We start from the raw sequence: 17,860 nt of genomic DNA on the forward strand, positions 1-17,860 counted from the left end.
GTCTTCCGTTTGGCTGTTCCTGAGCTGTATCCTTAGTAATAAACCACTATTAATAAGCAAAGAGCTTGCCTGGGTTCTGTGAGTTGTCCTAGCAAATTATCAAGCCTGCAGGGGTGGGGGGATCATGAAAACTCCCGAATTTTTATTTGGCCAGGCAGAAATGTGGGTACCCTGGGCACATCATTTGCAGCTGGTATCGGAAGTGGGGGTGGTCTTGTGGGATTGAACCCTTTTAATCTGTGGGGCCTAGGCTAACCAAGGGTAGTTAGTATCAGAACTGAATTTAATTGCCAGGCACCCAGCTGGTGTCCAAGAGTCAGAGAATTGGCTGGCATGAATGAAAGAACCCCCCAAGAACACTAAACTGAGGCTCCAGCCGCAGCCTTGAATTCAAGCACAGGAAAGGAAGAATTCTGTTTCCTATGGACCTCAAGCATCTCCAAGGACAACAAGGGTTTTGTTATGAGACCAAGTTTAAATCCAGAAATTACCTGCTCCATGAGTCTGAATGGCTCCCTGACTCAGTTTCCTCACTTGCAAAAGCATGACAATGATTCTACTCTGGGGGCCATTGCAAGGAGTAATAAAATAATGGATGTATCTAAAGTATCTGAGGGTGCATCATAGGGGCCCTAAAATGGCAACTGATTTTACTCAAACCCTAAATCGTAACAGAAAAATCTGATGGTAGCACCAAGGGTCATATTGAGTGCAGAATATTTCAGTTTCTTGGACTATACAATCAGTCTGAGATATTCCAAAGTAATTAACATGAACATTTCAGTCATTTGGCAAAATTGTATCAGGCGTTTACATACAGGGGTGGGCAAAAGTAGGTTTACAGTTGTGAGTATGTGAAAGAGTTTCTTCTTCCATTATTATTTACTGTATTATTTTCCATACAAACAACTGTAAACCTACTTTTGCCTATGCTGTATGCCAGGTGGTATTCTGTGCATTGGGGATCCAGTGAAAGAAAAAAAAAAAAGACTAAGCCCTAGCCTCCTGGTGTGTTCATGTTACTGGGCAGAGACAGACAACAAAACCAGTGACAAGTTAACATATATATGAGACGGGGATACACGCTGTGGAGAAAAGTGACGCGGGGCAAGGGAGGTGGCAGAACTGGGTGTGAGGACTGTTTAATGTGCAGGAGGAAGGGAAAGCCACCCTGATATTGCAGAGTAATGCATTCTAGGCAAAGGGACAGCGGGTTAGGCGTCATGCGGCAGAGTGTTCCTGGCCTGCTCACAGAACAATGGCTGGAGTGGAGAGAGAAGGAGAGCGAGAGGTGGGAGATGAAGTCAGAGGCAGGCTTCCGGCAGGGCACTTGAGGCAACGGTGAGGGCTTGGGCTCTTCTCTGACATGAGGACGACACAGGAGGATGACTCAGAGGATGACTCTGAGTGACACTGGAGCATGTCAGCAGAGCAACGAGGTGATCTGCCGTGTGTTAAAAAAATCACTCTGGTTGCTGTGCTGAGAACAATGTGGGCAGGGAGTGGGCACCAGTGGAAGGAGTTGGTGAGAGGGGGTCAGACCCTGCTTGTGGTTTGAAGGTCATGTCAGTAGGCTTTGCTGTTGAATATGGGATATGAGAAAAGGAAAGAAGAATTCATGGATGAATCCTAGATTTTTGGCCAAACCAACTGAAAGGATGGAGCCGCCAGTTACTGAAATGAAGAAAAATTGAAAGAAGCAGGGTGTTTGGGGGAGCTGGAGGTAGGGTGAGGATACTGGGAGGCTGGCAGGAATTCAGTTTTGCATATAAAGATGCCTAGAGGGCATTCAAGTGCAGTTTGATAAACAAATGGAGAGGTGAGTCTACAGGACAGCAGCCCATGCATGTAAGGGCACTAAAAACAGGTGTTGCCCTTTCTACAAGTTTTAAGAATTCAAGGTTCTGCACCCTGGCTGGTGTAGCTCAGTGGATTGAGTGTGGGCCTGAGAACCAGAGGATCATGGTTCGATCCCCAGTTAGGGCACATACCTGGGTTGCAGGCCAGTTCCCAGCAGGGGACCCATGAGAGACAACCATACATTGATCTTCTCTCCCTCTTTCCTTCCCTTCCCCTCTAAAGATAAATAAATAAAATCTTAAAAAAAAAAAAAAAAGAATTTGAGGTCCTGCTGTTAGGGCCTCACAGGTCATAGAACTCTTTGCTGTTGGAAGTGTGGGTCCTGGGCCAGCAACAGTGTCACTGGAGCGTGTGTTAGAAATGCAGACTCTGGCCGTCCTCAGACTTGAGTCCGAATCATCATTCTAACGAGATCCCCAGGTGATTATTAATATACACGTTAACATTGAGAGGCACTTCTCTGATTTGAATCACCTGAGAAGCTCTTTAACCTTACAGGCTCCAACCCAGAACAACAGAAGGTCCAACGTCTGGGAGTGGGGCGCGGGCCTTGCCACCCTCCTCGTTCTGACGTGCGGTCTGGGTTGGAAGCGCCGAGCTGACGCCTGGCCCCTGCCGTGCTCGCTCTGTACGACAGGTTAGTGTGCTAGTGCCCCCGGGAGCCCGCGTTGAAGAGACGTGCAGCTCTCAGACAGCACGAAGGCAGGTAGCTAGAGTCACCTATGTCCTTGCTTATGGGAGGGTCTCATTGTAATTACTAGTGCCCCTTTCACTCCCAAAAGTACCCGGATTTAGATGATAAATGGTATGTTCTTCCCATATAACAGAATGGCGCTGTACTTTATATTTCCGAATTAAAAAATAATAAGAAGAAAATGACTGACGGTCTTCGCCTTGACAGATGAATCCAATACAGAGGGACTCCTGGTGGTTAGACCCTAGTCCTTAAAGACTTCTAGATACAGTTTGTCCGAAATACAAAGGAAACTCCTTTAGTTGGAAGAAAGGGGAGGGGGTGGAAATCAGGCTCCTTCCAGGGCTTAAGGTGGGGTGCTGTTCAAATACCTAAGCCAACTGTTGATTAGCACGGAGGCTGGTTATCAGTTTGAGATTATCCCAGCCCTTAGCAAAACTTCTCCTTCTTGTTCCTTCAGGATCCTTTATTGTTCACTAGCTGCCCCACCCACAAGCAGAAAGGGACCAGGAAGAAGGTGAATACAATGATCTTAGCAGTCCTGTTAATACACCTTGTGCAAAAGAAAATGCAAACAGCTGGGCTGTTTCTCGTTACCTGTGAATTTAAATGCTCTTGGCTCATCCCTTTTCCCAAATTATTACCAGCTGGTCTGAGGGCTCATTGAAGGCTTACTGATTGCCAGTAAAATTCAAGTAATCTTGTATTTTTCAAACTACATAATCTTTCCGAAATAGGCCTTGGAATCTTTCTTTTCTGGTTTACCAAGGACACAGCGAGGGCGAAGCAAGCACCTTCTCACTGCATCTGCACCCCTCCCCCCATCTCCTTCCTCCTCGCACCACCAATTCTAAGTGCATATAGGGAGAGTTTTCTAAAACATGTTTTTGAATGTAGGTAATAAATTATTTTACATTAACTTAAAACAAATAGTATGATCACTATTATACAAATGAACCCGAATCAAAAAATCTACAAGCAGGGATAGTGACGTGTGCGTATAGACTGCATCCCAAGTCTCCCTAGTTGCACCAGTGGGACAGTTACGAACACGTCCTTGAGGCAAGGACAGAATAAGTGTTTAAAACAGGTTCTGTTCACCAGTTTAAAAGGTCTGGGAAAGAAACTATCCTGTGCAGAGTAAAATATTAGATTCTAATGAAGTCAGCTGAAGGGAACTTTCCAGTCCTCTTGCTAAACGACTTGAATGAAGATGAGCATAGTGTTTGAGCAGGTAAGGCATTAAAAAGTGCCTGTTGGATTGGAATGAGATTGTCAAGGGAACCTCTGCAGATTACAGAGGTCCTTTAATGGGCATCTGTGTGCAAGTGCCAGTGCCGGGTGGGGCAGGGTCGCTCTCTGCCCTCTGCTCTCTGGGCTGCCAGTCAGAAGGAGCCAGAAAAGATGGAAGAGGTTTTCTCTGTGGCTGAGAAAGCAACACATGCTGGTGTTTCCCTGCCAGGCCTTGAATCAGTAATAACACTAACAGCTTGGAAAGAATGCCTTATCTTTGCTCTCTGTTAACAGTTGTCCAAAGGCTTTTCCTTCCAGAACTCTCCTAGGGCAGAAGTAGGTGGCCCTGGAAAGTGATGCTGTCAAAGGTACGGGTAAGTGCCTAAGTGCTGGTGGGCCTGATGAGAAAATCTTCTCTCTTTCCTTAGGGGTTTAGATACAAGGTTTAGAAATCTTATTCTAATCCTGGCTGATCTGGCTCAGTGAATTTAGTGCTGGTCTGCAAACCAAAGGGTTGACAGTTTGATTCCCAAGTCAGGGCATGTGCCTGAGTTGCAGGCCAGGTCCCCAGTTAGGTAATAAAATCTTTTTTTTAATGTTTAAAAATTGTATTCTAAATTATATCTTTTTAAAATAAATTTTATTTATTTATTTTTAGAGAAATGGGAAGGGAGGGAGAAAGAGAGGAAGAGAAACATCAATGTGTGGTTGCCTCTCACAGGTCCCCACCGGGACCTGGCCTGCAACCCAGGCATGTGCCCTGACTGGGAATCCAACTGGCAATTCTTTGGTTCACAGGCCAGCACTCAATCTACTGCGCCACATCAACCAGGGCTTATATCTTGATTGAAATGTGCTATGCAACAGGCCATAAATTGGTGAGTCAATGATATATATAGCATTTTAGTAAAGAGTCTATTTTAATATAAAATTTTTAGCTAGGTCCTATGCTACATATTGGGAGCTCCACCCAACCACGTCTGAGAAAACCCTTGCTTGTGATTAGAATGGGAGAGAATATCAGCAGCCAGAAGCACAGTATCAGTGGAAGGATTCCCCAACCATTCAAAACACACAGTGCTGGTGAATTCGCCCACGGACTGAAGAGCATACACTGTACAGGAGGGGAAATCTCCCTTCCACACCTGTTGACTTCTTGTGACTGGACTAACAATAAAATTGAAAAAGACCAGATAAACAGGAGAAAAACCAATTTAACACATGCACACAGAAGATCGTAAATAACACTCGGAGAAATAACGAACCCGCCCACCTTTTTATATTTTTAAGACAAAGAAACAATACATTTGTGAAGATCTGACAGGACAGAGAAACTTAATTTTGGATGCTCATTTGTAAGGAATCTAAACAGAAAAGGGCCTCGGTAGTAAATTAGCAAAAAATAAGGTTTGTTTACACAGGCTTCTAGGCTCGAGATTCCTTACCTCTAGCATTAAGGGCATCTCTTTGCACCCCCCTGGAGCAAGGAGGGTGCCTTTCACAGGGGAGATTTACTTCCTGCATTGAAGGAGACAGGGAGGGTCAAGGTGCCCTTCTTACACTGGCTGCTGGTCAACTCACTTTAACTCAAAGTAATCAATCTGCCGTGGTGGGATATTTGGGGGCAGCCTGCCCTGGGCCCTGACAACACCTAGCACCCTGTGCTCTAGCAAAGAGCCCATGGAGGTCTTCAGCTAAAAAGGAAGCCTTTAAAAAAAAAAGTGGCACCACTCAGCTTTCGTGGGCCATCTCAGAGAGAGACTTGTGGGACAGCAAATTTCCACCCCAAAAAGTGTCTCTCTGGCCTAAGGATTACTTTAGGCTGATTATTTTAAAGAAACTGCAGACATAGGCAAAGCTCTAAAAACTGAGTAGAAATTATCCCTGAGTAACAGACATGCAGAGGGGAAATCCCCTTTTGCAAGAGTGTCTCCCTGACTTCACAGGGAAGGGGGCATGAACTTAACTCTAGAAACATTTATCAGTGGAGAGGCAAGGACTTAACTCTGCATAATAACCTTACCCTTGTTTACCGGGCTTTTCCTGGTAACCTCCCATGACTCACTCCCCACCCTCAAAATCTTTTGTCTTATAAGCTGGCAACCTCATTTAAAGCAGTGGCTGTTGCCATTACAGGGGGTTCCTCAGTTTTCCTGGGTCTATTCCACGTATATAGGAGGTATACCTGTCATTAAACTTTAACTTGTTTTTCTCCTGCTAATCTGTGTCATGCCAATTTTATTGTTAGACCAGCCAGAGGAACCTAGAAGGGTAGAGAAAAATGTGTGTATAGGATTGTTTTCACATATGTCTAGTGGCCTCAACATTATATAGATACTGCTGAAGTCGGCGCAGAAAGTAAATAAAAATAAGCAAATATCAAAAACATGTACTGCATACAAATAAGGAAAAGAATGTTGAGAAGTAACTGCCTTGAGTCAGGGTGAGTCAGATTAGGTGAGGCCGGGAATATAATTCCTCACCCTGTACGTAGCCCTGGACATTCAGGTCCTTGCTTTTCATCTTGCTTCCCAGACATGAAATGTAGCTGAGATTTTTTTATACAGAGAAATAGGGCAAGCCTCCAGCTTTTGCATGCTTTTGTACTATCATGGATGACACATACTCACTAACAAATTATGTCGGCAGAGCAAGGCCCATCCCTGCACGGGAAGCCTCTGATTCTGAGAGGGAAGGGCCAAGGACTTGGTGTTGACCTTGTGCTTTGCCCCTTCTTGTTCTTGGAAACCCTGATAATAGCTTTCAGCCTCCTAGGCCTCTACTTTCACACCTGGGGTAATTCTACTCAATACAGATCTTGTTATAGGGTCAGGTGTAAGGATCCATGGTACCATTTTCCCCAAGTTCTTTGAGACTCTCGAGAGAAAAATATCACGAAAAAATAAATCTACTGAAGTACTGACAAAGAGAGAAAACTTTCTCTGGTCTCTCTTCCAGCCAAAGAACCACTGTGACAGATTATAACTGGAAATGCTGAGCAACTGTAAAGTGAGAAGCAGTGACTTCTTCTTCACTCCTCTATTTCCCAAAAGAAGTATTGCAGATGGAGCCCATGCTTTCATCTCAAGAAATCATCAAAGATTCTGCTTCAAACCCAAGTTGAAGTAAAGATCAAGAGGGTGGGGGTGGCAGCAGTGTAGCTGGAAGGGCCAACATGATAGAGTCTTTTCTGGTATTAATTAAAGTTGCCTGGAGCTTTGACAAATATGGGAGTGTGGACCCTTATGCTTGTGTTATTTATTATGTTTCTGAGTGAGTTCTTTATTAGTTCCACTGTTGACAACATAAGGGGGCTTTGCCAAATACTGGCTGGTCGAGCCTTGCTGGTGTCTTCCCTTGACTCCAAACTCAGACCAGCCATAGTCCCTCCTCTCCTGCCAGGCTCTGTAGCAATCTCAGAGAGGAAGCCCAGAGTAACATCTATATCGGCACCTCAAGGTCATGGTCCAACACAGAGTTTCCCAAACACCTGAGGACTCATAATTTACCTGAGCATAGTCAAGGCTCTGGGTGGTTTGACCAGTTTGACTCTGACTCAAAATGTCCTTGTCTACACAAAGCACCTCTTCTTGCTGTCACCCCAGTTAACAAAATGCAGAGCAGTCAAGAGAGACAAGTCATTTGGGAAATGCTAGCCTAAACTCATCATAGATGCTGGAGAACACTTTTTCTGTTTCCAACACTGCAAGAAATGAATTAAATTTGCACAGAGTCACTCTCAGTTTGTCCTGTAACTGGAAGTATCGATATGGAATTTGCTTTCCAGAAAATCAAATCACTCCTACTAAAGGCATACAGGAGCTCCCAGAATTTGCCAGAAGCAATGAAATGCACAGTGCTAAGAGCACAGCTCTGTGTTGGTACCTGTGGCTCCTGGTCATGACCGCTGGGATCCCTCTCGTAGCTCTCTGCATACAGTCTGATGGTGGCCCGCACGCCACTGGAGGAACTGAGCCGGAAGATGAGCCTTGAAGCATCTGAGAAAATGATCCTCAGGCCCTGAGACCAAGAACATTCAGAATGAATCAATGAACAGATGAATACACAAGTAAAAAATTAATATCTACTTTGGATGTTAGCATGTTTCTATGAACTAAAGATACTCAGAGTCATGACAACTTGTAATGGGCTCCCGACACTCACCCAGGCAGGACTGTGAGGTGAACCTAGAGGCTGCTTAAGGTTATGCATTAATCTCTTTATTCTATTTCTGTTGCCTTCTGGTTAATGCTAGGGGAGGGTCAGGAGCAAAACTGTAAACAGATGCTCAAGTTTTTTGGACTGGTGACGGGGTGGAGATAATAAGGATGAAAAGATACTTAATGTCCCTGGGGCCAAAATTCATCCTTTGTAAACCTAGACACAATGAGGTAGGCAATTTATCTATTACCGTCACACAAACTGGCCGTGTTAAGTTTATCCCATGTGATTTTAGGCTTTGCTTTAAGTTCATCTTCTCTTTGTTTCTTTCCTTGTTCCCACATTCCTCTGGTAGAAGGAAACCCTATAATGAAATGCTCAGGGCTAGAGCCTCAGCTGGATTCAGAGAGCACCCGGGGACATCCCCATCCTCTTGGCCCTCCCCTTCCTTCTTACAAGACCTGGCCACCAGGGTGGGGTGGGGACACCACTGTGGCGGAACCTCAGTGTTGCTCAGTATTAATTTGTTTTAGGCTCAGAATATCCCCATTCTGCATGTACTTATTATTGCATGCAGATATTTAAAAAATATGACTGTAAAATCATACTGCAACTTCTGTTGAAGGAAATTAGTTTTCTTAAGACAACTGATAAAGTCATTGTTATTAATAAGCATGTTGGCAAGAGCCAGAGGAAAGAGGATGAATGAAATACTATGTCTGGTCACCCATTACTTCAGAAAAAGTGGAAATCTTAGGTGACTTTGGTATGAGGCATTTTTTTCCCCAAGAAATTTACCCTTGAAACTTCTTTGGTCTCAAATTCTGCTTGTTAAAAATAAGCCATTATTGAAAATATCTCATACGTGCCATATATATAATTTATTCACGCCCCCTCCCCCCCAGTATGGTGGCATCTACTGGGGCACTATGATTCCATGTGAGAGGTTTTCTGCTTTCTAAGTCTTACAGTCGTATTTTTTCCAGTCCCTAAATAAAAAAAGCCCTAATCTCTGTTGGATTAGTTCAAGGACTGGCACAGTTTGTGCAACAAAAAGGAGCCACCTCCCTTCCTGACAATCCACTGCTCTGTGATACCAGTTGTGTAGACAGGATGATATTGTCCAGGATTCATTCTGTGGGCAACCATTTTTGGAGTGGCCATTGGAGATCAGGTACTGGATAGAGCTCTGAGCATATAAACAAAAAGACATAGTACTTGTTCTCCAATATGCCTGACATAGTTGATTACAATAAACAGAAACCATTTTCTCAACCAGCATATGCTGCTGGACAAGTGAATAGTTTGGAAATTCCAAATGAAGCAAAAGGAACAGTTCTCTGCTATCCAGAAAGAACGATGCATCAAATTATGCTCAAACTGACAAGGAAGCCCCAAAGGTTCCACGACTGTCTTCCCTGTTTTTGCAAACTCCCCTGAAGCTGCTAATCCTGTCTAAGCCTGCTTTCCCATTGTCACCACCTGCGGCACACATGTGTTCATTGCTCAGGACCATGGGTTGTCCATAAATTGCTTAAAACAGTTTCTAAGGCTGGGGCCCTAAATCATCCATTGCTGCAAATTCCAAATCACTTGAGGCCACCTTTTCTGATGACCTCACAGACTTAACCCTTTAATGTAGCTCCCATTACACAATTAACCCCCCAGGTTAGTTTACAGCCAGTGGGAGGTATTTTAAAATCCAGATCATAACAAACCATCAACATCTATTCCCCGCTTGTAACTAAGCCTTTTTCCAGCAAAATCATATTATTTTTTTTCATAAAGGCAGCTGTATTTTTGGCTGTACTCACAGAAGATATGTTAGAATCTACATCTGGTAGCCTGGAACAGATTTTGCACTTGAGAAGATGACAAAGGAGTAAATAGCACACTGACTGGAAATAATCCAACTTCTCTCTTTCCTAAGGGACCAACTAGGAGATCTTAATAGAGAATCCACCTTGCTTTGTGAGACCTCCAGGTGAGACACACAATTCTCCTTCTCCACACGAAATAAAAAATGGCCAGACCCATCCCACTTCTGCGCTGCAACGACCCCGGTTCCCCGTCTGTTGAGTGTCATTTTGATGAGTGAATAGTTATATTGGGTTGCTTCGGGGTCCGCGTGGGTCCTCCAGCAAATGTAATGACTCTGCGATGTGAATGTGAGCCATGCTCCTGCCAGCACATACCGTTACCTACCAACGATTAAATCATGAGGCCAAAGTCGCCATTGGCCAAGACTAAGTTTCTAAATGTTCTGTAATTCCAACAAAAGGATAGCAAGAGTATACTTTGCTTTTTTTCAGTGTTAAACCAGGGGTTGGCAATACAGTTTGTCAGCCAAATTTGACATGACACTTGTTTCTACAAACCCAAGTTTTATTGGAACACAGCCATTCCCATTCACTTACATAGTGTCTATGGCTCCTTTTGTGTTGTACCTGCAGAGCTGAACGGCTTTGACAAACACTAGCCCACAAGGGCTAAGATATTCACTGTCTGGCCCTTTAAGAAAATGTTTGCTGACCCCTAGTATAAACCATTACATTATCCACAATGTGGAATACTTACCCTTCAACCCTGTCCCGGAAAAATAAAAAAAAACTCTACCATCTACCTTATCAAAATCCCAGTACAGAGAAATTATGAAGACTGCTTTTAAGGGTGTCCGATTTATCCATTCTCTCAGATATTTCAGCTTACAGCTGTAGATTCATCTAGATATATATTTGGCACAAATCAACTTACTTCTGACCACCTACTCACAACATAAATTCACCATTTTATATCCTTGCTTTTACTGCAGGGTCTTTTAAAAAAATATTTTATTTATTTATTTTTAGAGAGAGGGGACAGGAAGGAGAAAGAGTGGGAGAGAAACATCAATGTGTGGTTGCCTCTCATGTGTCCCCCAATGGGGACCTGGCCCAAAACCCAGGCATGTGCCCTGACTGGGAATCGAACCAGTGACCCTTTGCTTCACAGGCCTGCGCTCAATCCACTGAACTACACCAGCCAGGGCTGCAGGGTCCTCAAGACACTGTGTTATAAAATATAATTTTGTAGTCACTATAGGAATATTGTTGGAATTCCACATGAGACATTTCCTCATGAGCCAAGTGTTAGGAAAGCCTTTCTTTCCCTGAGGTAACAGTATATTTTTGTCTTTCTGACAATAAAAACTTTGCAACTAAACAGAGCTCCCTTTTCAATATGGCTGCCAGAACACTTAATGCCAAAATTGAGGTTCAGTCCAACTAGATCCTTATGACTTGCATAATTATACTGATTGTTCTTCTGTCCTTAACTCTCTACACTTACTTATATTTTCCCTAGTCTTGATTTCTGTTTCTTATTTATAGCCTAACAACTTCATTATGTGTGTTTTTTTCTGTCACAAATCCTCTCGAAAAAATCAAGGTCCAATGCAAATGAATAAAATAAGTTCCCACCACAGTCCTGACCCTAAAGCATTGGAATTGCTGAACTGTGTCTTTGGGTCCTTCATTAATGGATAAGCTCTGGGAGGGCCGAGCTTTTTGTTCCTTGTTGACCATTTATCCACGCAGCCCAGGACAATGCCTGGCGCGCAGTAGGTTTGACAGCTGGAAGGAGCACCACTGGAAGGCTTCCTTCCACATCTAAATAGGATTCACAGGCCAAATGAAAACACATTCATATTCTCCATTAGTGAACTGGGGCTAATTATTCATCTTGAAGGGCAGTTGTGAGAGAGAAATTTCTATCTATTGTTTAGACCTGTTATGTTATCATTATGGCAGCTATTCTGTGTCTTCTCACCCTACGTTTTCCAGGCAAAAGTTACGTTCAGCTAAAAACAATTGAGCTGAACCATGGTGGGTTCCTCTCCCCACTTATGTGATCTTAGACAAATCATAAGCCCATTAATTGCAAACTTTGCTGGACATTGAAATCAGCTCAGAGGGCTTTTAAAAAATATTGATACCTGACTTTTACCCTCAAAATTTATTTGAATGAATGTGACTTTGGACATTGGGATTGTAAAAGCTCTCCAGTGATTCTAACATGTAGACAAATATGGACACCATTGTAGTGGCCTTTTTTCTCTGAAGCACTGGCTTCAATATCAACTGAACTATCAACTGACTGGACTACACTGCAAGTCAGTCTTAAAGAAGATCCCTTTAAGAGCTAAGGTTTCATGTGTGTACTGCCATTGGACTGGGATCTTAGGAGGCCCTTACACAGGGGGATAATAAAACATCATCTTGCTGAGTTCTGAAAGCCTCCTTCCTCAGCAGGAGAACCATTAGAAGTATCTCCTCTTGAGCCATCTGACACTAACTGTTTTTAGCACAGTCTCCTAAGGAATTCTTAAAGTAATAGTGAAGGAATCCATGATGCCTCTGCTGCCTTGGCAGGCACAGGAGCTGGAATGTCCGAATGACATAATAGCCACAAGCTTTGAGAAGGAAAAAAGATGCCCTTATGCATTAACATTGGAGGACAATGTTAATGATGCGGTGGGGGTATCCAAAGGCACTTCAGTTCCAGCCCAGCATTTTTCTTCCCTCTGAGTGCCTGTACTTGCATGCTTTGGTGGCAAGGGTTTTGCCCAGCTGAGCTTTGTCCCAGTGAAGAAGGATTGTTAAAGAGCTAACAACCGGTATCTCCATACGAAACCCTTCCACTCTGCTTCCAGTTATCTCTGTAGAATTTCTTTCTCTCCCCAGCTATCCCCCTCTTTGTTTTGCTGTTCATGGAGTCAGTTTGGACATGATACAGAGACCACAATTATAAAATCCAGGCTTGAATTCTGCTTAAGCCGGTGGCCTTGGGTAAGTCACTTAAACTCTCTAAGCCTTAGTTTCCTAAAAGATGGGCGAAAAATAAAGGAGCCTGGCTTATTAGGTTATTATGAGCACAAAATCAGAAAATGTATGCTTTGAAAATTATAAATCACTATACAGATATCATTTTGTTACTATGTTAGAGCTTTTAATGAAAATGGTGCTAGGCTCTAAGCTGTCCAACCTTCCAGATTTTGCAGAAGATTGCTAAATAAAGCCTAAATGGTGATGGTTTTTGGTGCCATGTACGTACTTATTTATTTTTAACTTGGGCAGAAATAACATGAGTTTTATTTTAAGAACTTTGTCTCGCCCTCTGAAATCACCACTGAACTCATGGGTCTATTAACTCTCATCCCACACCCCCCACAGAACTGGTTTCTTTGGCAATAAAATACTTCTTCCAGGCTGGTCAGTTTAGACTGTTAAGGTCCTAAAGGGTGGCTCTTAGAGTCATCCAGGCCACTTTCTCATTTACTGAAAAGAAAGGGCAAATTAAAAAACTTGCTTAAGGTAACACATGTAGTGCACGGAGGAGCCAGGACTTCAGTCCAGGCCCACTGCCTGTGGGCTCACAACTTCAGGTTGAAATGCACGAAACTGCTGACAGTCACACATTGCTTCTCAGTGAAATATCTCAACAGTATCTCATAGGATTTGTATGGTCCCCAAACTGGCCCAGAGCCTTAGGTAGAGTAGGCATGTGACAAATGTGTTTGATAAATAAATGTTGATTCTTTTGAAAGGCCCTTGTATAAATCAATACAGGGAACCCTGAAAGTTGCTAAATACACACAGAGCTGCCAGATGTTAGTCTGGAGACTCCAGGCCATGCTACAGCCAGGCAGGGAAGGGGGGCTGTGCATTACTAAGAGTTATTTGGCAGCTTCTGACCTCGTCAAGTACCGACTTAGGAAGACTTCCAGCAGAAAATAGCACACGGCCCTTAAATTTGGTATGATGTCGCATACACAGTCAGTTGGCCACACCAGGCGTATAAACCGGGAGACAGGACAGAGAAAGGCTCTGTGAGCCTAACACAGATGTTATCTCCCACAGGAAATCCCGGCGAGTTATCTGGAAAGTGTCAAGGTGAAAATATTGCTGGGTAACATCTGCACCATATTTTGTAGACGAAAACACGCAGTTTATACAGCAGAAGATTTGGATCGGACAGCCACATTTCTCCACGAAAAAATTACTTAGAATTACCCATTTTTCTTTGTTTAAGTCATAGTTAGCTCGGGGATAACTTCAAAAGTGGGTGAGAAGGGCAGCAGCTAGTCCATACCGTGCCCTTATATAAATTACAAACAGGTGGACAAACTACAGAAAAGCACCTTTCCTCTTGGCTGGCTTAACTTCAGCTGCCCCTCCCACGTTAGGCCAGTGTCCCTGGGCAACTCACTGGCCACCTTGCCATACCCAGGTGCCCTACTCTTGGGAACAATTCTCATCTACTCTTTTTTACAACCAACCAGCCCTCTTGGAAGCCCACAATTGTAAATAATAATTTGCAGGAAATCAGGCTCAAATGGCTTCTTCGGTGCACTTTCAAACACCCATCCAGCAAAAACCATGTTAGGTGACGAGAGGGCCACTTGGACAGCGAAGACTTAGTACTTATTTCTCACCCAAATTCCAACTCTCCACCTTGGAACAACAGAACTACATCATACACATTCCATTTCCCCGTGTCTTCGGCCAAAAACGACTGCTGATCCCCGTTCACTGAACACCAGCCCCAGTTCTGGGACACGCTGCACAGACACTTCCCCCAGACAACAGGAGCAGCCCCTCCCTTAGTTCCTGAGATCCTTTGCAGCTTTTTCCTTTCGTATTTATGTTTACTGGTTATGGTTGCCCACCTGACTATACACAGACACTAGTATTTCAGTAGGAAGTAAATGTGATACAATTCCAGAATGTTTTGATTCCTAATCACACATTTTAGAAGATAGTCCCAAAGGAGTCAACTCAGGTCAAGAGAGGTAACTCATTATAACTATAATGAATTAGAAGCAAAGGAGTGCCAGCTGGGATGGGAGTAAAAGACAGAAAACTGTACTTGAACAACAATTAAATTTTAAAAATTAAAAAATTAAAATTAAAAATTAAAAAAAAAGAAGCAAAGGTGTAAGAACTCCCAACTAACTAGAAATGGCATATCCCTTTCTCTATCTTCAAATCAGCCATTATAAAACATCGGATATGTGTTTGGTCCTCGGAAGACAAATAGAAAATATCACAGGAAAAGTAATTATTAGAAAAAATCTGTGGTGTTCAAGGTGTCCCCCGAGAAGAGCACTGACCACCTTTCTTTACCACAACTCCAGCATTGTTGAATGAGCACTGAAGTGGAGACTCATAATCACAGGTGCTATAACATCCCGCTGAGAATGTTAGTGCTGACTCTGAAATCCCAGGTCTTTATGTGGAAAGCTGAACAATGGCAAAACTACATTTGATTAAAGAAAAGCATGTTGTCTGATATGATGGTTTCACCTGACCCAGCAAGATCATTCTTCAGGGCACAGCTTAAATATCGCCTCCCCACAGAGAGCTTTCCAGAACCCTGGCCCAGGTCAGTTCTCCCTGATATGCACTCTCAAATAAGTTCTTCACCTATAATAGCATTCGACAAATTATATAGCAATTACAAGTTTAATGTCAGTTTGTCCTCCCTGCTAGACTTGGTGCTAGACTTGTACCCCTAAAGCCCAGCAAGCTGAGTAGCACACAGCAGTGTTTGGTAAACAGTCATTGAACAGACAAAGACATGAATGAATCAAACTTCAACTGCCTTCACCATGTGCTAAAGTGGGAAATAGGGAAGAAATGTATATTTAGTATAGAGATTCTTTTGCAACAGAAAAAGAGGTTTTTAACCCAGATTTAATCACAATATATATGTAATGATAATACCTCACTCCCTAAACATTTCTGTGACCCAACACAGGAGGACTATTTATAAGTACTAACCTTCAGATTTCACTAAATTCTGTAGGTGGATAATCACATGACCAAAATGATTTCTTAAATGCTAATTCTAGTAGCTCAAACCGCACTCCAGAAAGTGGCTTGTGACCGGACAATAATAAATTGTTAATGATAGGTTCTCATTTGGTTCATTGATTAGAATGTGATAAAAGTTGAAGGTTGAAGTTGAAGGTAGATCAGTTGGCTCTAAATGGAGCAATTTTCCGGGATCCCCAGATTCTCTAGCTGACAACTTTCCGTTGCCTTCATCTGGCGCCTCCAGAGACAAGGTCTCAGTGAACTCTCCCATAACTGTTTACCAGGGGAGGGCAGTACTCCAGTATATATTATTAAAGCACCACATGCCAGACTAAAATGTGATTTCAAGATTGCCAATTCAATTTATTACTTCTTTTTTTAAAATATATTTTATTGATTATGCCATTACAGTTCTATTTCCCCCCTTCATTCCCCTCCACCCTGCACACCCCTCCTCCACCATTCCCCCCCTTTAGTTTATACTTCCAGGAAATCCAGGAAGCTCAGAGAGTCACAAAGAAGTTGGACCCAAGAAGGAACACACCAAGGCACATCATCATTACATTAGCCAAGATTAAAATGAAAGAGAGAATTCTAGAAGCAGCAAGAGATAAGGGGACAGTCACCTACAAAGGAGTTCCCATCAGACTGTCAGTGGATTTCTCAAAAGAGACCTTACAGGCAAGAAGGGGCTGGAAAGAAGTATTCCAAGTCATGAAATCCAAAGACCTACATCCAAGATTGCTCTATTCAGAAAACCTTTCATTTAGAATGGAAGGACAGATAAAGTGCTTCTCAGATAAGATCAAATTCAAGGAGTTCATCATCACCAAGTCCTTATTATATGAAATGTTAAAGGGACTTACCTAAGAAAAAGAAGATAAAAAAGATGAACAGTGAAAGGACAGCAAACTCAGTTACTAAGAACCACACCTAAAACAATTTATTACTTCTAAATACTGAAATTAAAAAGTGCAGACACCTTCCTGCATACTAAAATAATAACTCTACAGGAACGGTGACTTCAGAATCAGTCTTCAGAGTGTGCTTTTCCTCTAAACTAATTTCCAATAGTTCCTTTTCCACGTTGAGAACACACCAAAATCTCTCCAGACAGCCTGCATAACTTGAAGAGGTAGAAGTAATATCAGAGTTAGCCTGACAGAGTTAAATAGATTTGGTTTTCCACATCAGCTAATCAGTATGCATTTATTTACATCCACTTTTAAATATCAGCTGAACTATTACTTCCCAATGACTTGGGCATTGGTAGAATTTCATGATTTTTGACCTTGTTGAATAGAAATTCAGAAGTTGGACGAGTAATGAAAGGAGACTTGGTTGCTTCAGTTTTGCTGCTGAAATGTCATCTCTCATTTGAAAGCTAGTTTTCAAAATATGGTTTATAGTTCTAGACTGATGCCCACCACAGTAGCTATGTGCCATCGGTCAGTGCTGGTGCCATCCTCACACTGTCCTTCCCAGCACTGAGGTTGGAGTATACCTTCTGTCAGAACTGGGAGGGTCTCATAACTGTGGGGCACTGAGTGGTGATTGGAGGAGATTAGGCTACAAGGAGGAACTGGGAAGGGTGATGGTAGGGGATATTCTGGATATTGATTGTGTTCCTTGGGCTATATCAATGGTGGGAGAAAAGGAGAGAGTGCTAGCACCATGGAAAGGCTGGTTGTTTGCACAAAGGGTGAGCCACCCTTGTCTTCCCTCGTCTTTCCCACCTCTTTGCAAGGCAAACATCGGGAACCTCTTAAATCAGTCAGCAATTTGGTCAAACTGCTCCCTCCGTCACTCTCATAGTGGCTACTGGCTTTTTTTTCTTACTCATGTTTGAAGAAATCATCACCATTCATTCATGAGCCTAGATTTTACCTGGGAATAAAACAGCGACATGTCCTCATGGGAAGGGTAGAGGGACGAACTGCCGTTGTTGAACCATGCCTCCATAAATCGGCATTTTAAAATCAGAATCTCGCTTGCATCCTGTTTAATGTGAGGCACACATCAAGTTTTCTCTCGGTGTCCAAGGTCACAAAAATTC

The 17,860-nt window shown here is 42.9% G+C and overlaps 1 protein-coding gene across 1 annotated transcript in view; it reads right to left on the reverse strand.

The window, feature by feature from the left end:
* Positions 1 to 17,860, reverse strand: part of PGM5 (phosphoglucomutase 5) — a 170,770-nt gene that overhangs the window by 22,778 nt on the left and 130,132 nt on the right. Inside the window, exon 10 of the mRNA XM_037165571.2 lies at positions 7,673 to 7,807. Within this exon, the coding sequence (XP_037021466.1) occupies positions 7,673 to 7,807 (135 nt within the window). The remainder of the gene's footprint in view (positions 1 to 7,672; positions 7,808 to 17,860) is intronic.

This window comes from Artibeus jamaicensis, unplaced genomic scaffold, assembly GCF_021234435.1.
Source record: "Artibeus jamaicensis isolate MK-2021 breed Jamaican fruit bat unplaced genomic scaffold, CSHL_Jam_final scaffold_1964, whole genome shotgun sequence".
Lineage (NCBI taxonomy): Eukaryota > Metazoa > Chordata > Mammalia > Chiroptera > Phyllostomidae > Artibeus > Artibeus jamaicensis.